This window comes from Protomyctophum bolini, assembly GCF_963924005.1.
Source record: "Protomyctophum bolini genome assembly, chromosome: 23".
NCBI lineage: Eukaryota > Metazoa > Chordata > Actinopteri > Myctophiformes > Myctophidae > Protomyctophum > Protomyctophum bolini.
In genome coordinates, this window is record NC_137884.1 from 10552475 (window position 1) to 10576274 (window position 23800).

Consider the following 23800-nt stretch of genomic DNA (forward strand, 5'->3'; position numbering starts at 1 on the left):
GGGGGCCGCACAGCGTGCACGCACGCAGAACATTCCTGGGTTCTCAAAATAAATGTTGTGCTCAAACACGAAGATTACATTTCTTCAAGGGGCCCCCAGTTGAATAAGGGGCACCCCGGGTGCCACCAGTTGAATACCCCTGAGCTAACGTGTGGGGGAATTATGCATGTATGTTCAATGACATCTATCAATCTATCTAATTACAGTCATTGCCCTATTTACAGATTATAGGGGGAAACAAATATTACAGAAAGGTTCTGTAAAGCAATTCACATCTAGTAATAGAATCATATTGACATTGACGTAATGTTTTGACAGTCACACTTCAAAGGTTAAAACGAATAAGCAACATTTCCAGAACACTGACCTCGTAACCTCTGAAGTTGAACTTTGACCCCTGGCCCTGGGCGACCTCCTCTTCCACGGTTCTCATCAGCTCTGTGCCGATGGTGAACCTTCGACCCTGCACGGGAGGAGAGAAAACAATGCTTAATTTCTGACCTGAGATCATCCTGACAGTTTTCTGAAAAAGCTATGTTTCTATGTCAGTCGTTCTTTGATTTAAAAAAATAGCAGACCTAGATCTACAGCAGACTGTAGATCTGCTATTTTTCAATAGCTAAAGCATAGCATAATGCTAACACCAAAAGGGGTTCCCGCCCAGAATGGGTTAACGCAACACCCAGCGATGCTTTTGGGGAACATTTGTGGGGTGTATTTAATTGTCTATGCAAATATCATGGACAATGGCATTGTAAGCCAAAGAATAGGACCCAAAATGATGATGTTTAGATGAAAAAACAAATTATTTAAACTTTTGTTTGAATTGTGGTTTTGACGACACAGTATGGCAGCGCCCTGACCCCGGGTCACATGCACTCACATGGTGCATGTCCAGGTCCATTCAGAACTGAACCGGGTTCAGATGCACTCACCTGGTACTAGGGCTCTAGTCGATTATTCAACTAGTCGACTAGTTGACCTTGTTGGTACTAGTTGACTCGTTTTTTTTCTCCTCACATTTTGTAGGCCTCAAGATCAGGTAGATTATAGTTTTAGTCACCAATGTACGGTTTTTAAATGTACAAATATTATAATTACAAAATAATAATAGGTAGGCCTAGTTAAACAACTAGTCAACTAGACGACTAGTAAACTAGGCAACTAGTAAACTAGTAAAAATCACTAGAAGTGAAAGGCCTACATGGTACAAGTAACATCCATGTCCATTCATGCAGAACTGAACCAGGGTCAGATTCACTCACCTGGTACATTCATGTCCATTCATACAGAACTGAACCAGGGTCAGATTCACTCACCTGGTACATCCATGTCCATTATACAGAACTGAACCAGGGTCAGATTCACTCACCTGGTACATCCATGTCCATTCATGCAGAACTGAACCAGGGTCAGATTCACTAACAAGGTACATCCATGTCCATTCATACAGAACTGAACCAGGGTCAGATTCACTAACAAGGTACATCCATGTCCATTCATACAGAACTGAACCAGGGTCAGATTCACTAACAAGGTACATCCATGTCCATTCATACAGAACTGAACCAGGGTCAGATTCACTCACCTGGTACATCCATGTCCATTCATACAGAACTGAACCAGGGTCAGATTCACTCACCTGGTACATCCATGTCCATTCATACAGAACTGAACCAGGGTCAGATTCACTCACCTGGTACATCCATGTCCATTCATACAGAACTGAACCAGGGTCAGATTCACTCACCTGGTACATCCATGTCCATTCATGCAGAACTGAACCAGGGTCAGATTCACTAACAAGGTACATCCATGTCCATTCATACAGAACTGAACCAGGGTCAGATTCACTCACCTGGTACATCCATGTCCATTCATACAGAACTGAACCAGGGTCAGATTCACTCACCTGGTACATCCATGTCCATTCATACAGAACTGAACCAGGGTCAGATTCACTCACCTGGTACATCCATGTCCATTATACAGAACTGAACCAGGGTCAGATTCACTCACCTGGTACATCCATGTCCATTCATACAGAACTGAACCAGGGTCAGATTCACTCACCTGGTACATCCATGTCCATTCATACAGAACTGAACCAGGGTCAGATTCACTCACCTGGTACATGTCCAGGTTCTTCCCCTGGAAGTTGACCGGGATCCTGAAGCCCACTGGGATGAGCAGCGGTTCTGGAGAGCCAAACTGAGGACAACTGGCAGACTGGTGAGAGCAACACAATGACAAACCACACCATTAGGACAACTGGCAGACTGGTGAGAGCAACACAATGACAAACCACACCATTAGGACAACTGGCAGACTGGTGAGAGCAACACAATGACAAACCACACCATTAGGACAACTGGCAGACTGGTGAGAGCAACACAATGACAAACCACACCATTAGGACAACTGGCAGACTGGTGAGAGCAACACAATGACAAACCACACCATTAGGACAACTGGCAGACTGGTGAGAGCAACACAATGACAAACCACACCATTAGGACAACTGGCAGACTGGTGAGAGCAACACAATGACAAACCACACCATGAGGACAACTGGCAGACTGGTGAGAGCAACACAATGACAAACCACACCATTAGGACAACTGGCAGACTGGTGAGAGCAACACAATGACAAACCACACCATTAGGACAACTGGCAGACTGGTGAGAGCAACACAATGACAAACCACACCATTAGGACAACTGGCAGACTGGTGAGAGCAACACAATGACAAACCACACCATTAGGACAACTGGCAGACTGGTGAGAGCAACACAATGACAAACCACACCATTAGGACAACTGGCAGACTGGTGAGAGCAACACAATGACAATGACGAGAGAGAGAGAGAGAGAGTCCTTGATTGACCCCGAGGTGTAAACCATGGCTCAGCCTGACATTAACCCTGCAGTGGACAGCAGAGCCAAAAATGTCAGCTCATGCGTTTAGCACGCACACACACACACACATGCACACACACACACACACACACACGCACGCACGCACGCATAACTACCTGTTGTGGTTTGATGATGTGTGTGTCAGAGGACTCGTCCTCGTCACTACAGCTGTGCTCCCTGGCGTTCCACTGACACCCCCACTCACTGGTCACACAGGATATGCACCTGAAAACACACATGAACACACTGAGGCCACAATACAGTGTGTGTGTGTGTGTGTGTGTGTGTGCACACTGTATGTGTGTATCTTCGTGACACGTTGTAAGCTTGTAGATCAGCTATTTCCGCCATTTCTTAAAGTATAACGTGTATTAAAAAGGCCAGTAATTTCATGGTATATTTCAGTTATTTGTCATATCTGCCCTGTGCACTTTTTATTACGAAACCTAAATGTCAAACGGAATTGTAATTTCAATTCACAATGTTCCAATTTCCAATGCCCAAAAACACAATTCAATCGCTGATCGCAATTATTTGTGTAATGTGTAACCGTGACAGTTCTGTGTGGCGTGCGTGTGTTTCTTACGGTGTGTTGGGGCTCTTCCGGACCGTAGCAGCACAGTTGTAGAAGTGGTATTGACCCGAGGTCACCTCGATGTCGTTCACCAGCACCTTCACTGTGACAGATACATAATCTGGACGGACGACAGACAGACAGACAGACAGACAGACATGTAAATTTGTCCATATCGTGCAGCAGCTACATGTACATCCGATTTTTTCAACTCAGTGCAACCAAAAATGACTTGTCTTTTAGTTCCACTGTTTCTCTTCTCCACGTTAAAGTTTGACGGAATAGTTGGTATATTTAGTCTTAGTTTTGGTCATCATAGCTTAGTTTTTATCTAGTTTTCGTCTGTGAAAAACAGTAGTTGACGAACATTTCTCGTCATAGTTTTGGTCGACGAAATCAACACTGAGACAATGGACTGGCAACAGGCACACAATGGGTATGGGTGCGTTCCCTATTCAACTATTCAACTAGTCCACTAGTTGACCTCGTTGGTACTACTTGTTAAAACGTATATTTATTTTTCGTTTTTGTAGGCCTCTACCAATCTACAAGGTTTTTAAATATACATATTTGTTTATTTAGATAATAGGTCGACTAGTAATAAACTAGGCATTGGCAACTAGTCAACTAGTAAAAATGACTAGAAGTGAAAGCCCTGCCATACAGTATGCACCAACATCCATGCTAGTGTGCTGCGTGACAACCTACCCTGAAGGTCAGGGGTGGGCGGGATGTCCTCAGGGTCAGGCAGGGAGCAGGTGACCCGGCTGTTCGTCATCATGGCCGGACTGCTGCTCACGGAGCCGAAGATGCACTGCAGGGTGTACTGGGACATCCCCCCTATCCTGGGCAGAGCGGGCACCACGATCTCTACCTGATTACAAAGAGAGAGAGAGAGTTTTAAACATCCCCCCTATCCTGGGCAGAGCGGGCACCACGATCTCTACCTGATTACAGAGAGAGAGAGAGAGCGTTTTAAACATCCCCCCTATCCTGGGCAGAGCGGGCACCACGATCTCTACCTGATTACAGAGAGAGAGAGAGAGCGTTTTAAACATCCCCCCTATCCTGGGCAGAGCGGGCACCACGATCTCTACCTGATTACAGAGAGAGAGAGAGAGAGAGAGAGAGAGAGAGAGAAACAGGATCTGTCGAGGTGACTTAGTAACGGACAGTGTAGCCTTAGCCTATACTACAAATGGAACCTAATAATAAACTCAGATGGAAATACAAATGGACTGTTTGTATTTGGTTGTATTTGTGCACTCTCAGGTAGCACATTCTCCAAGCCATCATATGTCGCACCTCACGCACAGCTGTCGGTTGTACTGTTGACATTGGCTTGGCAGGTACGAAGAACATCTCTCATGTGTCAAAATCTCGGGGGTCCGTGGATCGCCAGGATCAAACGGAGGCCCGCGGAAGCGAGGAGGTCGGCGCAGGGGTCCGCGGTAGGCTGCGTGGGGGTCCGAATGTGTTGCTATATTAAATCAGCGGGTGTGCACTGTGCTCCGGCCTCCGGTGTGCTCTGCTTTGCTGCGCTATATGGCGCTCGTGCGACCGTTTCGACTATGGCATTAAACGTGTCTGGTTGCATCCCCCCCTCTATGGGTTGAGTAGAAAGGCAGCCAATCAGAACTATGCGTCAGTATGACTATATGTCAACGTTTTCTTGGCTATTCATTGACCAGTGCATTTCAAGCCACCGGTAATAACTCCATAGAATAAAATGCTATATTTGTTTAGACCAATTCTTACATTCCATATGAATCTACTGTGCAGGGTAGTATTCTTCCACTGTAACCTCTAACCACAAACCAAACTCCTCCTCCTTCTGTGTCGGAGCTTTTCCGCTCCGTGGTACATTTATTATCTCAAGCCTTTGACCGAGAGTCTTCTGAGCTGTTCCGTTATCTGCTGGATTCAATTTAACCTAATTGTACGCCTAAATCTAAGAATTTTTAGAGCAGCCATTTCTCTTGTAAGGACAGAAAAATGGTCTATTTCTCTATTCATCAATACTGGGGCACATATGGCCCTCACATGTAATAGCAGCACGCACGCACGCACGCACGCATGCATAGACGCACGCATGCGCACACCCCCCCCCCCCCCCCCCCCCCCCACAGGGCTCTTGTCTTTTGTCTAGGTGTCTCTTCACGTCCACGGCCTGTCAGGACTGATAAGTAAAACAATCTGTTGTGTGCTACAGTACACACACACACACACACACACACACACACCGCGTGACGTGCATCTTAAAGGAACGTATCGACTTTTCTGAGAGCGAGTCCTTTGATCATGTCGGCGCCTCCTTGGATTCTGCACCGGTGCGGCTGGGATTTATGCGTTGCCGTGCAGCGCCGGCACGCTCGCAGTGCGAACAGACTAACCCATTACGTTATATGCTTTAGCTATTGAAAAATAGCAGATCTACAAGCTCATAGCGCGCCACGAGCTTTTAGGTCTGCTATTTTTTGAGAAATCGAAGAACCACTGACATAGAAACATGGCTTTTTCAGAAAACTGTCAGGATGTATAGAAGACATTTTTAGAATCTGATCTCAGGTCAGAACAGACTAATCTGACTTCGTGGAAGGTATGACACATTATGTAATTTCTTTGTTAAATTGTGTTTTTTATTGTGTGTGTACCCTTATTTGGGGGGTGGCTCATCTAGTTGCTACTTAGACCATAATGCCCCTTCAAAACGTACTTGAGTAAAAGTACAAAGGTTTTGGCCTCAAAATGTACTTGAATGTACTAAAAGTACTCATACTAATGTATAAACATCTTTTGAAAATAGCAAATCCACGAGCTCACAATGCATCGCGACACAATGTGACCATTTTCAAATGGCCGAAATGTATATGGCTGAAGTGGTTAGGGTATGTGTTGTAATACTAATTAAAAACTACAAAGTAACTACCGGTAGTAACTAAAGTTTTCAAATAAATGTAGTGGAGTAGAGTGCAATATTTGGATCCGAGATGTAGCAGAGTACAAGTATCGTAAATTGGATATACTCAAGTAAAGTACAAATACTCAACAGTTCACTCAAGTACAGTACTTAAGTAAATGTATTTAGTTACTTTCCACCCTTGGTCAGTGGGTCAGAGGCTCTCTGGTAAACAGAAGGTCACCGGTTCACCCACTGGTTTATGTGTCCATGAGCAAGGCACTTAACCCCTAACTGCTACTGCAGTACGAATCTGACTGAGCAGCATTTACTTGTACTTCAGTATTATTTGACCAGGAGTTTCTATACTTTGAATCAAGTACTGGGGTTGAGTACTTTGCCGACCACTGACATTGACCCATCTAAAGCAAGAAAAACGTATCTAAGAATCTGGTCTTTGTCGTGTGATGTGGTCAAAGTCCAAATCCACGTCTAGCCACTGAAATGTTCCACACATTTTGTACGTCGTCATGGAAATGAAATGAGCAGAATTTCCTGCTCACGCACTTGAGCGAAATGACACCTGCGTTGCACCGGCGGTTTCCATAGCAACGCCATTAAAGATTCCACGAAGGCCGGCCTGAAATTCATCATATAAATGAACGTGCAATGTGTGTGTGCGTGTGTGTGTGTGTGTGTGTGTGTGTGTGTGTGTGTGTACTTGTATTACTGTACTATACTTGTGAGAGTCAAATGAAAGTAAAGTGAAACTTGGGAAATAGACATTGTGAAGACCATTTTCCTCGCCTTCACAAGATAAATAAATGGTTGTTTACGGTTTGGACAACAGTGGCTCGGGAGGTTGAGTGCACACCATGTGCGCGCATGCGGTGCGGTGTGTGCGGTGCGGTGCGGTGCGGTGTGGTGCGTGCGTGCGTGCGTGCGTGCGTGCGTGCGTGCGTGCGTTCATACAGTCAGAGAGTGCACTTGCAGTTAATTTCCGTGCGAATCCGGTGAGATTCACATCTGCCTCCGAGTCAAAGCCATAAAGCCATCGGCGGGGAATTATGTTCATTGTTATTCAGGGCATCAGAGAGTAAAATTGGACTGTTTTGCATTCTTCCTGTGTGACCCTGGCGTCCAGACTCCGGTGGGAGGCCCTCTGCACACAGACTATTAACAGAAGCCACTATCCGAACAGAAAAGAAGTTCGGGGAGAGTGAACTTGTCGAAATTAAGCCCAGCTCAGCAAGAATGAACTTGGCTCGGGGGGGAATTCTACCCAAGAGAAGGTTACACAAAAAATATGCTTAGTCTCTCTCACTTTTACGCACACACATGCGCGAGCACACGCACACACGCACACACACACACACACACACACACACACACACACACACACACACACACACACACACACACACACACAGAGCAACTGAGGCTGAACACATGCTGACATCCAACTCCGACGCCACACATGAACTTTTCTGCTTTTGAATATAAATGCATTGTAATTATATTGCGACTGTATATGAATGTAACAAAGACATCTGCTTGCACACACACGCAGGCAGTGGGCACACATAGTCACACAGTCACACACAGTCACACAGTCACACACACACACACACACACACACACACACACACACACACACACACACACACACACACACACACTGTAGTTACCTGTCGTGTCTTCTTGCAGCTGATGTTGGGCGGGCTGTAGGCCTGGATCTGAACGCACTGCTGATTGGGCGACCACAGCCAGGTGTTCTCCTCCATAAACCACTCCATACACTCCTGCTTCCTGGTACACCTGTGCAACAAACCCACCATTATATTTCATTCATTGACTGGAGAGCACCGCAGGGGCCCACAGGCTACTTTTCCCCTGAAAAATAGCCGATCTACAAGCGCACACTGCTCCATATTTCGACATGTTCTGAGCTTGTAGTTCGGCTAATTTTGCCGAATGTGCCGCCCAGAATAGGGTGGCTGGGTCTAAGGGTTAAAGCTCCAAATGACATTGAGACACACACACACACACACACACACACACACACACACACTCACCGGCCCTCCAGCACACACCAGCCACAGTAGGGGTCTTTCATGGACACGCATGAGTCACAGGTGGTCTTCAGGTAACACTCCTGGACAGGCACCATGGTGATCTACGGGGACATCATGCTGCATTAGTACAGTGGTTCCCAAACCTTTTCACGTCAAGGACCCCCAAATTGACACTAATTAGCCTGCGGACCCCCATTTGAAAAGATATGCCAAGGACCCCCCCCATGAGAGAAGGCTCTAGCATTGATTCTCAACCCGTTTAATTTCAAGGACCCTCAGTTTGACCTGCATATTAGTCTACGGACCCCCATTTAATGGCATTTATATCTCTCTGACATTAATTGAACTCTGAGAGTGTACAAATGGAACCAAATGGACCCGTTATATTTGCTTTCATTTGTACACTCTCAGAGTTATAGACCTATAAGGGTCCATTTGGTTCCTAACTATCATTTAGCTGGGGACCCCCTGGAACTCCCTCAAGGACCCCTGGGGGTCCCCGGACCCCACTTTGTGAACCACTGCATAAATACACCGCTTCAAAAACAGTTTCATGTCAAGGCACAACACTGAAACATAAGCTGCGGACCCCCTTTTGAAAATATTTGTTGCCAACAAGGATCCCATAAGAGAATATTTTAGTTGTTAGATTAGATGAAATACAAAAAGCTTTTCTTTACTGTAGCTGGGGAGAGAGAAATTATCTGAATAGTCGTTCTTACTTTCTCTCATTAGATTACATGGATCAAAGCAGAATAAAATCTGGTGACAGATAGAAATAACTGTTAGTCCTAATCTGCGATTTGTGAGACAGCGTGAAAGGAAACCTCCCACACACTAGCGCTGTGTTTCATTAACACAGGTTTTACGTTTTGGTAGCCATAAAACCAACCAGTTGAAGAAACACTAGCGCTATGTTTCATTAACACAGGTTTTACGTTTAGGTAGCCATATAACCAACCAGTTGAAGAAACACTAGCGCTGTGTTTCATTAACAGAGGTTTTACGTTTTGGTAGCCATATAACCAACCAGTTGAAGAAATTGCAGAGTGAGGCTTTACCTCAACCTTTGCTTCTATGAAATACCTGCAATCATTTGGGCTTTTCTGTAAGACTGAATATGTGTTCTATTGCTAGCTTGACCACTTCAAATACTCTTTCATCTTAAAATAACAAATAATAGAATGCTTGCACGTACAGTAGTGTAGTCTGTTTTTGGTGCGCTTCCATGGAAATCAAATGACTGAAATCAGTCCTTCTATATAGCTGCTGACATTAAAGTGTAATTAACCACTTTCAACCAGGTATCCACATTCTGTGCATGTCATTAGCAAAAAGTAAAACAATAAATAAAAAATATTAACCACAAAGGCGTTGTGAGCATGGACCTCAGGTGTCTCAGTGTCTTATACACTTCTAAGCGTGTACAGTAGGAGCTGGCGATCGAACCAGGAGCCTTCCGATTCTCTATCTGCTGAGCCACTGCCGGCCTGAGGTCCCCAACTTACAAATAAATGTATATTTATCCTCAAGTCTTTAGATGAAGGGTTTATGTAGAGCAGTGGTTCTCAAACATTTTTGGCTCAATAAGGCACCCCTGTAAATATCTTTGTTGAAGAGATCTGAGGAACGCAGCATGAGGTACCGTATGTTGCAACTCAATTCCATAACACTATGTGCTAGATAGCCGCGGGTCTGAGTAGTAAAACCGAGGTGATATTCATGAATTCCCTAGGGTGCCATGATGGCACCCACTTTGAAAAACCCTGACATGGATGAACTGTGGAGCAATAACGGTGGAGCACATGGCGAGGCAGTGTTGCATGGTGACTCATCGTCAGCGCTGTAGCCTTGCATCAAGCCCATCAAACTCGCTCTATGCGCCACAGTCAATGGCAGCCATTTTTATTTATCACAACTAATCATGTTTCGCTGTGCAGTGAGGGTCATCTGCCTTTTGATTTACAATTTTGCAACCCGGCCAAGGGAATAAATTCACCTCTCCGATGACAAACAGCGAAGACAAGAGTCTAATAAATATAAATGTGACGGAGGGTGAGAGAGGCGCAGAGTATTGACGCAGGACTTGATCAGAGTAAATAGCTTTTGCAGAAGAGCGGTGGTGTAATTCACTCGTTTCTGAATCGATTGCATGGCAGACAGACAGACAGACAGACGGACGGACGGGCGGGCGGGCAGACAGACAGAATATTTCTACATTACGGTGTTGCTACTTTTTCTGCGATCTTGTCGACCTTGTCCATGTGCGTGGCAACAAAGGTTTTCACAAACATACAGATGTTACATAGTAGGGATATACAGATGTTACATATAGAGCGTCGCAGTCCCGCCCCCTTTCATGACGACGACAGGCCCAGGAAATAATTCCCCATGCATTTTTCCCATAGACATTTCAAAAGGTATTTATTTATGATTTGTCACGATGCGACTTGGCTTTGTCCACGGCTTACATATCTTTAAATAAGTACTTTTTGAAATGTCTATGGGGAAAATGCTGGGGTCATGATAGGGGGCAGGACTACGACGCTCTATATTAGATATTATTAACTGTACCTTCTTCTCAGTGGTGATATATAGATGTTGGAAGCTGGCGTCAAACAGCAGGTTCTTGTTGACCTTGTCCCCGGTCACACGACCGGAACGGCTGTACACCTCTGGACTAGAGGACAGATGCACCTTCAACACCTGGAAAAAATTAATTAATTAAAAAACATTATTTATGGTAGGGTGACAGGGATGGTGGTGACTAATACTAAATGCTTAAATGCAGAGTAATCGCTATCAAGGCTTGATGGCATATAGATTAAAGGAACCTCTATATAGTATAAATATGAAATAAAACTGAGAACGTTTGGGAAAGAAAGAAAGAAAGAAAGAAAGAAAGAAAGAAGAGAGACACAAAAAGACAGACACACAGAAAGACAGACACACGCAGAAAGACAGACAGACGGAGAGAGAGACAGACACAGATAGAGAGAGAGCGCCATAAGACCAGAGTCAGGCGTGATGACGTCACCTCTCCGGTGGTCGTTCCCAGGAACGCCACGGCGTGCTTCGTCTCCACAGCGACAGCCACGGCCGTCATGTGACTCTTTCGGACCAGCGTGGGCTCGGTGGCCAGGGCGAACTCTGCCTTGCTGGCCAGCGGCGAGGGCAGGAACTCTGCACCGCACTTGTACAGCGCAGCCATGTCTTTCTGGTGGAGGTCACAAACACACATGGCAGAGGGGGGGTTCAAACTTCACATATGTACAGTTACAGATGTACCATTCCAGCACTTCAGGCTTTCCTGTACTTTTCCTGATTTTTTTTATGGAAATACTTGTTTTCCCAAGGTTCTTTTCACTGTTTAGCCTTGCTAATTCTTGTCCCTTTTAGACACTGTCCAAAAAATAAATAAGAATCTGACTAGCATTTACATAACACCTTTGCAGATGCCCTCCTTTCTCACTGACAATATTCTGACAATGTACTGACAATCCACTGTCCTGACGTGTGAAGTTCTCAAATGGCACATCTGTAGTTCAGCACGCACGCACGCACACACGCACGCACACACGCACGCACACACACCTGCGGCGGACTGTTGGATTGACCACACAGATCGTCAGACTTGGAGGAATAAGGAGAGTAGACGGCAGGCTTGCCATGGATGTTGCCGTTGTCACTGTAGCAGGCTCCTATGATCTGCACCAGCCTCTGGTTGACGGCACGCAGGGGGTACATACCTGCACAGGTGGAACACAGGTATACTCGCGTGTTTTACTTACGTAAAAGCAGTGGTTCCCAAACTTTGTCATGTCAAGGACCCCCAAATTGACACCCGTTAGCCCCGCGGACCCCCATTTGAAAAGAAGATTTTTACGATGATGATGATGTCAGGGACCGCCATAAAATAAGATTTTTACGATGATGATGATGATGATGCCAGGGACCCCCATAAAAGAAGATTTTTACGGCTCTATAGTGATTTCAAGGACCCCCAGTTTGACATGCAGTAGTCTACGGACCCCCAGTAGTCTACGGACCCCCATTGACAATAAATGGAGAATTGTACGTCATAGTGTCTGAGCAAATAGTCATGATGATGTCATGACACGGGTGTGATTTATTTCTAACTAAAATGATTCTGATTAACTATACGTAAGCCCCATGGATTATTTTAACGATTAGCAGTAGGAGATACGCACACATGGCGGAACTGGACGCGTCCTCGTCAGAACTGAAGACGATGAACAGAACTTTATCTGACGGAGAAACGTCACCGTAGCGACCTGATGATGTCATGTTCCTGGAGAGAGCTTCACCCGGTGCTGCTACATATGCAGCCTGGAGAGAGAGAGAGAGAGAGAGAGAGAGAGAGAGAGAGAGAGAGAGAGAAGTATATGGATGGAGGGAGACAGAATCATCATCAACCTATGTTTAAACTCAGGAGTACAGCAGCAGGGGAAGCCACAAAACGGAAGTAAATTGAATAGACAGAGAGGCAGATAATTCCATATTAAAATAAACAAAACATAATAGGAACTTGATTTTATCTTAATAATAACAAATAAAACCTCTCACCTGCACTTTGTTGTATTTGTTGGTAGCACTACAGTTCAGCTGCAGCTCAGTATAGGAGTAGTAGAACGAATCCACTTCACACATCCTGCACATCGAGATATTTTATATTAGTCATTCGTTTTTCAATTACAATTTAGTTTTGATTGGTTTTTAAAGCGGAATGTGCTAGTTTAGTTTTTTTATTTTTATATATTTGAATTGTTTGGGGAAATTGAGGAAATAGCAGAGCTACAATGTGTCGCATGACGCATTGTGCGGTTGTAGATCGGCTATTTTATTTGATTGACTTTTGGGTCATTTGAAAAGAAGCATACAGTTACAGTACTGTAGCTAAATATTTCCACAGATATCAAGGTTTCATATCCAACCAAGATCTTAGGCTCACCCATTATTAGGACGGGCGGACGAATGGACCACTATGACCATAAACATTCACAGTAAATTGTCTGCGGCAGCGGTCATGACAAACATCTGCATTACTTCATTTACAAAGAAGTCTACACAAATACAGAATGGAGAGGAATTTGATATTTTGCCTGTTATCTCTCCTATGGTACCACATCAATACAAGACACAATCTTATCCAATGACAACAAAATATTCCAAGTCTTTGATCCGAGAGGCTACATTCTCAACAAATGGTGGCCCCCGTGTGGCTCAAATGGGCCAACAACACATAATGGACCTTGATATGAAAAGAGTTGAAATGAAAACCACTGAACCAACAACGACCTGGAGATAAAGGTGAAGTTCTTGGTGTCCTGCACGCCCAGCGTCCGCGAGAACAGGAAGTAGACGAAGCCGCCGTCCTTGAAGGCGAAGCGGAAGTCGTGCAGGTAGCGCAGCACGAAGGGGTTGGCCTGCACGGCCGACGCGTCGATGATGCTGTCGAACACGCCCCACTCGCCAAAGTCCTGGAGGATGCGCGTCGAGATGAGCTTGGTGCTGTCGTGACTGCCATAACCCTTACCCACCTGGAGGGGGAGACAGAGAAAATTTTATTGTCACGTCACAGTTAAAAAAAAAGTGTGTGAAATAATTTCTTTTGTGCATACTGTAGTTCCCATCTTGTTGTTTTTCCAAGAAAAAGGTGATTTTTAAAACATTGAACATTGCATGAGTAGTTAAATTAAGTCAGTTTCAATTAATTAGTTTGTTTTGTATCGGGGGGGGGGGGGGGGACACTAAAATGTTAGGAGGAGAAGAGATCCAGCAGAACTAAAAGTCATTTTATGCTTAGTTGCATCAAATTGCCTATTTTCAGCATGCAACCAAGTCTAAAATCCAGACGTCATCAAACCCTGCGAAAATACATTTTAGTCGACTAACTCAACTGTAGATTTAGTTAAAATCTTATGATATTTAGTCCACTAAAACTAGACTAACACTAAAACCTTTCAGATGACCAACGTGAATAAAACGAAATGACATTTTATTACTTCAAACGACTATAGCCCTTTCAGACGGGGAGCGACTGACATTTTCAATGAGAGGCGTGCGTTTATTTTGGACGCACAGAGAAGTTGAGGGGCGATAAAGCAAGGGTAGAGATGCAAAATAGAGATTGGCAGCACAATCGGAATCGGCCATATCGGCCATAAAAATGCCATATCGGTATCGGAACGGTCTGAAAATAATACAGATTATATAATCGGTTTTCACCAAAAAAAAAATGTTTAAAAATATTACCGGTATACATTTAATTTTTGTACTCAATCTCATTCAGTAGTCATTCAGTTATGAAAACAGATCCTTGTAAAAGAGTATATGCTATTTATTTATTGACTGAATACTTTTTTAACAGACTTTGGTCCAAGCCCCTACTAGGCTTGTTTTCATTGTGGTCCTCTGTATAATATCGGAATCGGTCAGAATCGGTATCGGCAGATATGACCCTGCAAATAATCAGAGATCGGTCATAATAATTTCATAATCGTGCACCCCTACTAAAACAACCAAATAAATATTTGGTACGTGGCGCTTCTTCCTCTCTCTCACCAGGAAGACGGTGACGTTGTCCCTGTCCTTGGCGTAGTAGGACATGACGCCCACCACCGTCACGCCCTCCTCGGCGCTGGCCACGTACGTCCGCTCCCCCCGGGTGTCGCTGAAGTAGACCCGCTGCTCCACGTTGCTCAGGTTCCGCAGGGAGCAGATGCCCCGGAACAGGCTGCCGCACACCACCAGCTCATCCTGAACACATGGAGCAAGGGATTATTAGAGCTAAAGAAAATAACAAGCTTCCGCACACCACCACCGGCGGCGCACGGATTAGAGCTCATTTAAAAGTAATGATGGACTGGGCGGCTCTGATGTGAAAGGGCAAATTATTCCAGAGCCTGGGGGCAGCCGCCGCAAAAGGCTCGATCACCCTTTGTTCTTCTGTCGGTCGCTATCACATCCAGCTTTAGCTGGTCGGCCGACCTCAAAGCCCCAGGTGCGTTGTAATTTACCCAATTAATCTCCCATCACTACTCCCAACCCCAGTACAGTCCACTTGCCAGAACGTGAACCCAGGCATGTTGAGTACACCAACGTTGTATGTTAGAAATGTTGAGTATGGGTCCCCAGGCATGTAGAAACTGCCGGATGCTAACTTGCATAATTATGTTGAGCAATTTTCTTAATGGCATAATATGTGATCATACCATTAACAGTCACCGTCATCACAAATGCTATGTCCGTTTTTAGTCCAATGAGTGTGTTGTTGTTTTTTTGCTAAACTAATGCTTGGAATGGATCATCAATCAATCAATCAGCATCATCAGAACCCCCTAGTTTGACATGTCACATACTACATAAAGCATGATGAAATTTAGATTTTTTATTTTTACTAGCCCTGTACGTGCCCGTCGGCTACCGGCCTACTGGAGAACGATGCAACTGGGGAACCTAATAATACCCGTTGTCAACTTGTCATAGCACCCGTTTTAACTGTCTGTCTGTGTCCCACATGGAGATCGATCTCTGTATCTGTCTGTGTCTGAAGAAGGCAAACTGACTGACTGTGAAAAGTGGACTGGTTAAGTAGGCTAATCAATTGTCAGGTGTGGGGTTGCCATGGCAAACAATTGGCTGAGGCAGAGGCTGGACATTGCACAGGTGAGGGGATTTAGGCGGATTAGGCCCACTGGCAGAGCCTGACCAGAGCCTTTTGTGGTGCTTCTGGAGAACCGCTGGTCTGACAGACTAGAGGCCCGGGCCCGGGCCTCTACACTCCCTGCGGGGGTGTGGAGCGTGTGTGTCGAATTTGAAAAGTCGTGGGGCAAACGGTTCTCGAGTTACATGCATTACGCACACACACACAGAAAGAAAGAAAGTTACCCAGAGTAACTGGACTAAGCTCAATAACTTGTTTACAGCCAGGCCCTGCCCATAGAACATTTCATGGTAGGGGTTCAATGCCTTGTTCAAGGGCACTTCAGCGGTGGTAATTTTAACGTGCCGGTCCGGGGACACGAACTAGCGACCTTCCAATATCAAGACCGCTCCGCAAACCGTTCGTCCACCGCTGCCCCAACGGTGGCCGAACACAGCCAGAGACGTGGCACATTTAGAGTTAGATTTAGACCATAATGTTATGAAAATTGTTCAACATATGCAAGTTAGCATCTGGCAGTTTCTACATGCTGGGGAGTGGGGACCCATACACAACATTTCTAACATAAAACCTTGGTGTACTCAACATGTCTGCGTTCACAGTGGGGCTCTATGGGCCAGACTAGCACCCAGGCGGCCGGCTGGCTACCTTGTGGCTGTGCACCAACAGCAGCTTGTTGTGGTTGTCCGTGTCCTCGGCCTCCTCGCAGGCGGCGGTGACGGGCGGCGTACACAGGCGGTTGTCCTTCTGGGGCCCGGTGTCCGTGCGCGCCTCCGGACGCAGCGCAGCGTCCAACTGGTAGAGGGCGTTGACCGCGCCCACGTACAGGCGACCCGTGCGGGGGTCCCGGACCACGTTGTTGATGAGCCGCGGCGAGGTGAACTCCCCGTCGCCGGCGAGGGAGGGGCTTAGGTGAACGACGGTCGCCAGGGCGACCCACACGGTCCATCGCCACGCCTTCCACCGCTCCATGTCTGGTGGAGAGAGAGAGAGAGAGAGAGAGAATACATTAATGTCTTCTCTGAAACGGAGCTGTCATTTTATTTAGCTGACAGCAACATTAACGTCCAACAGCCAGCGCAATGCGAGAGAAAGTGAGACTCAGAGAGAGAGAGAGAGACAGAGACAGAGAGAGAGAGAGACGAGACGAGAGAAAATAGAAAAACAAAACAGAATACTGAGGTATTTGTTTAAACCACACATATCCATCTGAAAGAGAGAGAGGGAGAGAGAGAGAAAGGTGAGAGGGAAACAAATAGAGGTGATGCCAAGAGAGCAAGAGAATTGCTGAGCCAGAGAAGATGGAAATGTATATTTAAAAAAGACAGAATAGAGTGTGAGAGAGAGAGAGAGAGAGGGGGGGGGGGGGGGGGGGGTTGTATGTGAATGGTGATGGGAATGGAGGAGGAAGAAGAAGCATAATTAGTAGTGATGCAGTAAACTTGGCTGGAAGTTTTAGGTGTTTAATTATTACTACAGCCTGAGGCCACAAGTTCCCTGCTGTTAATAAAGCTTGCACGCACTCACTGCCACTACCAATGTCGCTAGGAAATTTGCAGTCCAGAACAATGTTAGCTTAAGTAGAACACTGGTTCCCAACCGTTTCTGCATCAGGGCCCCACTTGAAAAGCTTGAATGTGTATTGAGTATTGTTAATGTATTGTGGTCTCCCATTGAGACATTACTATACCCTGGTATCGTAAGACCAGTAGTAGCACTAGCTGAGGCATACTGTACATTTAATAAAACCCCTAGAGAAGCAGCTGTGTGTTGGGAGAGAGGTAGAGCGGGGCCTCCCACACATTGCTTAAACCACCACCATCTTTCCAGTGAAGGCACAATTACCTGCTCCAGTTAGGCACAATTATTATAAAAAGAAGACCATAAAAAGCATAAACACATTGGTTTACTGTAATGAGAACATATTTCACTACAGCATGCACCCTCGTAAAACAAACAGGGATTCAACTACAGTAGGCCATTACCATTAGCATTTCCAACTGATTTAAATCACCTTGGAAGTTATGCAATATGCAAATATGCTGCACTGTACTTCTACGAAGCTTGTTACGGCTCATGATTCAGTTCTTAAAAACTAAAAAACAAGTGAGCAGCGTTCTTATCCATCATACATCACATTCCGTGCTCAGCCAATCAGCTGAGCACATTCCGTGATCACACAGACACACAAAGCTGTGCATAGGAGCGCCACTCAAAAAACAGATGAGAAAACAAACTTCTCCCCATTCTCTCTCCCCCTCTGTTATGAAAGAACTGTAGGCTACTGTACACACTACACATCGGTCACACATCAAAGGAGACGAAGCATCCGTTTAAGTTATTGTTTTTTTGTACGTTAGCTCATGCCAACCATCTTCACACTCTCACTGCCTCCTCTTGAAGTTGCCCTCCCCACCCTCACTTCTCCTCTTTCATCTCCCTCCCTCCATTCTCTCACCCTGCCTAATGTCAACTCACTGCCTTTCACAGGTCTGCTGCGTCACAGTGCGTGCGTGCGTGCGTGTGTGCGTGTGACTACCTTTTTTGGCTGACGAAAACAAAATAAAAACTAAATAACTGTCCCATGACTTACTGAAACTAAGGCTAAACATACTGACAATTTCATCAACCAATAAAAACTAGACTATAATGTTAGGGAGGGACTAGTGGAGAAGAGAACATTTTATAAGTTTGGTTGGGCTATAGGGTGTTGTGCTCTGAAAATAGCAGATCTACAAGCTCACACACCGCATGGCGCTGTGGCGCGCTGTGAGCTTGTAGATTTGTCTCTAGTGACTACTTAGGTGACCATTTACCTTGTCATTTTATTGAGACAGACAGTCGTTTACTCCCATCTTGAGTGGCTCTGGATAAGGGAACTCCGGCGAGCTGGCGCTTTGGCATGGGTGGTCAGATCAACATATGGAATGAATTCTGTACTGGCCATATATGGTACGTGTCTTGAGTGTACAGGGTTTGATGAGGTCAGATCAACATAAAGAATGTCAGAAAAGGTCAGCTCAATATATGAGGGCCCAGGTTGGGCCGGGCCTTCATTTTTGACATATATCGATATATGGAGATCTAAGGGTTTGAGGTCAGATGTACGTAGAGTTGGTGGCCAATATAGATGACATCAGGTATCTCCATCCCTGATGATGTCACGTGATGTCACGAGACCTGGGCACCATATATGGGGATTTTGAGTGATACACTGACTGACAAGAATTTACAATTTAATTAATGTCTGTCTGCTAGTGCGGTATTTACCCAAAAGAGAAAATTGTCCCCGGGCAGTGCATTAGAAAAATGTTTGAAACTTTGCTTATTTCTGAAAGTTGTAGGAAAAAAAAATATATATATATTTAATTATATACAAAAATGTAGGGAGGGGACTGTTTGGGAACCACTGTGCTAGTGGACTTGCTAGTCTGTCTCTCTGACTAATTAACTGTCTGACTAACGAGCTCTCTAGGGGTCTCTCTCTCTTTTGTCTCTGTGTCGTCTGCTGCAGTTTTAATACCCTTCCCCCTCCTTTCTTTTTCAAACTTTTAACACAGCCAAACTCGTGTGCGGCTGTGCGCTCGCACACGCACGCACACACACACACACACACACACACACAGGCACCGCCAGGCATTGTTAGCCGTTCGTGACTTGGAGGCCGATGCGACATTAAAGCCAATTGGCTGGGGCCGTAGGGATGCGGCGCGTTCTGATTGGTGGATCCCGGGGGGATGAGGTTGTGATTGGTGTTAATGAAGCTTCCTGGAGGGCGGGCGGCTCAGACAAAGCAAGCATGAAACTCTGATTAACACAAACAAACAAACTGGGGGCACGCACACGCACATACGTAAGTATATTCTCTCTTTCTTTCTCTACCTCTCTCTCTTCCCTGGTGAGTTTGTAGTTTCTAGTCACAGCAAAATGCCTTCATGTGCATGTGCATGTGCATGTGCATGTGCATGTGCATGTGCATGTGCATGTGCATGTGCATGTGCATGTGCATGTGCATGTGCATGTGCATGTGCATGTGCATGTGCATGTGCATTGTGTAATTTAAATCAGAGATGTGCATGTGCATGGGCTGAATCAATGAAAAGATTGAATGCAGAATGACAGATTAGTTGTGGGCCCTGTCAGGCCCCCAAAAATAGCCGATGGCCTTGTAGATCAGTCTATTTTTGAGTGGCTATATGCGTGTCCCATGGGTTCCTGGCTGGGTCCGTCCGAGCACGAAATTAGCGTTTGGTTGATTTTCATCACTGTTGCGCAGCCTAAAGCCCCAACCACACCAAAGGGTCGAGACGGTTTTAGCGTTGTCCCTGCGGTGTGTTACGTCTTGCTGCACGTTGACCCTAGTGATTCAAAGCATGGAATTCAGTGGCCCAAACCACACCAAAGGGTCGAGATGGTTTTAGCGTTAACTCCTTGCAACCATTTTGACCGAAGGTGTTGCATGGTGACCCCACACACACACACACACACACACACACAGTCATTTCTCAACCGTTTCGGACGCGGGGCGGCTCGCCGGAATCGGGCCGGCCCCCTTGGCGCGTTCCCGGGGGTCTGGATATTCCGGGGACACCCGGGGACCCCCACACAGTAACTCTGGGTGCCAGCTTGTAGATCAGTCTATTTTGTGACACCGCTGCACAACAAGAAGTAATTGCTCCAAGTGGAGAGACAGGTGTGAATTATATCCATGATGAAACCCACAGACACAGATAAACAGTCTGCCTACAATCCCTTTTCATGTCCCCCCCGCGGACCCCCAAATTGACACTATTAGCCCGCGGACCCACATTTTAAGAGATATGCCAGGGACCCACCCACCGCAAGAGAAGATTTTCACGGCTCTAGCAGTGATTCTCAACCCGTGTAATTACAAGCACCCCCCAGTTTGACATGCATTAGTCTATGGACTAGTACATTTAATGGCCTTTCTATCTCTGGGACCCCCAATTTATATTGAAAAATCTATGTTAATGGGTCCATTTGGTTCCGTTTGTAGACACACACACACACACACACACACACACACACACACACACACACACAGTTACAGACCCATAAGGGTCCATTTGGTTCCAAACGATCATTTATCTGGGATGAAGTAGAACATTCACTTCACATAAAGGATGAAATAGAACATTTATTTCACATAAAGGTGAAAAATGGAGATACAAGGTTTCTATCCTAGAGAACAACGCTATACAACGCCTGAGGACTGAACGCACAGGTCCAAACCGGTCGGCGTCAGCTTTATAACCTTTACTTTAACAGTGATAATTAAGCCATTCCCTATTTAAGGCTTTTTAACCATAATCGTTGGCTCGTTATGCGAGTGCACTCGAGATAAGCCCAAAGGCTTCCCTTCGGACAGGAGGACTGGGAATCGGGGAAATGAACCGTCAATAACTACCGAAAGATATTTGCACGCACACACACACACACACACACATGTTAAGTCACGCAGCACACGATTCAGCGCAACACTGACACAATGCATGTACATAGGCTACGCACGTGCCATATGTTGATTCACACTGCACATGATTACAAAGGTCAGCGACACGATACAATGCATGTTCTCACTCTCTCTCTCTCACACACACACACACACACACACACACACACACACACACACACTGTGTGAGGGGACATCTCGGTGTGGAACTATCAGAATGGATCACAGTGGAGAAGACAGGCAAAGGATTCATGCTCGAGTGTTTAGACTAGTCGACAAGTGGTTCTCAAACAATTTCATTCAAGGACCCCCGAATTGTTTTGTGCACATTTATTTTGCCCACGATGCTCCATCTGAAGATATTTTGTGCCGGGACCCCCTTACAAGATTAGAAATATATTGTTTTTCCGAGAAGACAATATATAGCCCGAGCTACAATCTCACAAATAAGATGCTACAGTATAGGCTATATTAACTCATTTAGCTGGGGATCCCCTGGATAACCCTCAAGGACCCCTGGGGGGGTTGACAACCACTGACCACTATCTCTAAAACATATAGGTATGATAATGTGTAATCAAACAAACATACATTTTTACAACACAGATGATGGTGGTGTCAAACAAACAAGTCTATGAAGCTATCAATGAAATCTATGAAAAGATTTAATCTGCAACACAGACTCGAAAATATAAGAGCAAATTAGAGGTGGAAATGAGTCGCCTATTGTTCGTAACAATTATTCAAGATACTGTATGTACAGTACCAGTACGTTCGTTTGTCTTTGCCTCCCTACTGTATATGTTTTTTGTTTGTTTTTTCGTTCTGTTCCTTTCTCTCTGTGGGTGCTCATGGAATAACTTTTCGGTTGGATCAGAAGTTAAACAGGAAATCAACTGAAATAAATGATCTGTGTGTTCCAAATTCAGTGACAACGAACAAATGCGCGCGTGCACGCCACACACACACACACACACACACACACACACACACACACACACACACACACACACACACACACACACACACACACAGAGACACACACCACTTCCAGCCCTCTCTCCCCTGTGCTGTGCAATTCCCCCTCTCCAAACATCACTCCCACTGCATTTTTGGACAGAATCCATCCTCCCCAGTTCTTCTCAAGCCATTCCAGGACCAGACCCTCCTCAGTACTGTGGACATGGGAACAGATCCAACGGCATTCCCACGGAACACTGATGTCAACATTCCCCCAGATGTGTGTGACTGATTGCTGCAGAGTTGTTGTCTTTTAGCTCTGCAGATCTTCAATCTGCTCCAGAGTCCAGAGAACATAAATGGGTTCAGGAACCTCCATGTCTCTCTCACCAAACACTCACCACTGACTGAAACCGTTCCTCACAAACCCTGCATGGTGCTGCTACTGGCCTGTGGTTGGGTCTGTCATACGCGCACACACACGAGCGCGCCTCCGTCCGTAGTAAGAGAGGCAGATTGAATCTTTGTGTTATGCTAATTTAATGTACTGAGGCAGATGACTGCGTCCTGCCCTCCGCGTTGGGGGAACAATTAACCGAAACTCTCCATTCTGGCACAACTCCACACACGCATGCACGCACGCACGTCTATACTAGGTTTGTTTCTGCAGTGTATGTGCAGTGCTTCTGCAAAATTGAACATTTTAAATGAATTGAAATGCTTCGCTGTGTTTTCTTTTGGCCACTTTAAACAAAGTTCTGAGTCTATGCAAATTCTCATCAAATGGTGGTCCGTGGCTCAAATGGCCCATAAATAATGAGTCTTGATTTGAAAAAGGTTGAAAACCACCGATTATTTTCACACCCATTGAATGCATTTAGATTTCAAACACTCACGTAAAGTAGATACTCATACAATACACTCAAGTAAGAACTAAAAAAACATTCCATGGATGCACCTGGGACATTATCCTCAGTTATGTATCCCATGAAGGTCCTCAGGGTTTCGGGTCTCGCAACATCATACCCCTCACTCAGGCGACCCAGCCTGGGTGATCAAGTCCCGACGTACAGTACATCCCAGTAGCTACCCACGATCAGTCCCATTAGGGAAAGACCAGGGCCACACAGTCCACCGCTGCCGGGACTGGGAGGTCTGGCGCGTGGAAGGACTATAGGCTCTGTGGGTTGACTCCTGCCCGGGCCCGTCCTA

General features: G+C 45.6%; 1 protein-coding gene across 2 annotated transcripts in view; it reads right to left on the reverse strand.

Annotated features, from left to right (window-relative positions):
• Positions 1-23800, reverse strand: part of LOC308310709 (plexin-B2-like) — a 199991-nt gene that overhangs the window by 31130 nt on the left and 145061 nt on the right. For both annotated transcript variants that reach the window (XM_080757092.1, XM_080757091.1), the window contains 15 exons: positions 16804-17129; positions 15054-15248; positions 13788-14029; positions 13056-13140; positions 12680-12818; positions 12063-12217; positions 11506-11685; positions 11043-11174; positions 8469-8569; positions 8082-8211; positions 4203-4368; positions 3507-3615; positions 3037-3145; positions 2128-2229; positions 368-463 (listed from right to left, as the gene is read on the reverse strand). In XM_080757092.1, the coding sequence (XP_080613218.1) occupies positions 368-463; positions 2128-2229; positions 3037-3145; positions 3507-3615; positions 4203-4368; positions 8082-8211; positions 8469-8569; positions 11043-11174; positions 11506-11685; positions 12063-12217; positions 12680-12818; positions 13056-13140; positions 13788-14029; positions 15054-15248; positions 16804-17127 (2265 nt within the window). In that variant the 5' untranslated portion in view covers positions 17128-17129. The remainder of the gene's footprint in view (positions 1-367; positions 464-2127; positions 2230-3036; positions 3146-3506; positions 3616-4202; positions 4369-8081; positions 8212-8468; positions 8570-11042; positions 11175-11505; positions 11686-12062; positions 12218-12679; positions 12819-13055; positions 13141-13787; positions 14030-15053; positions 15249-16803; positions 17130-23800) is intronic.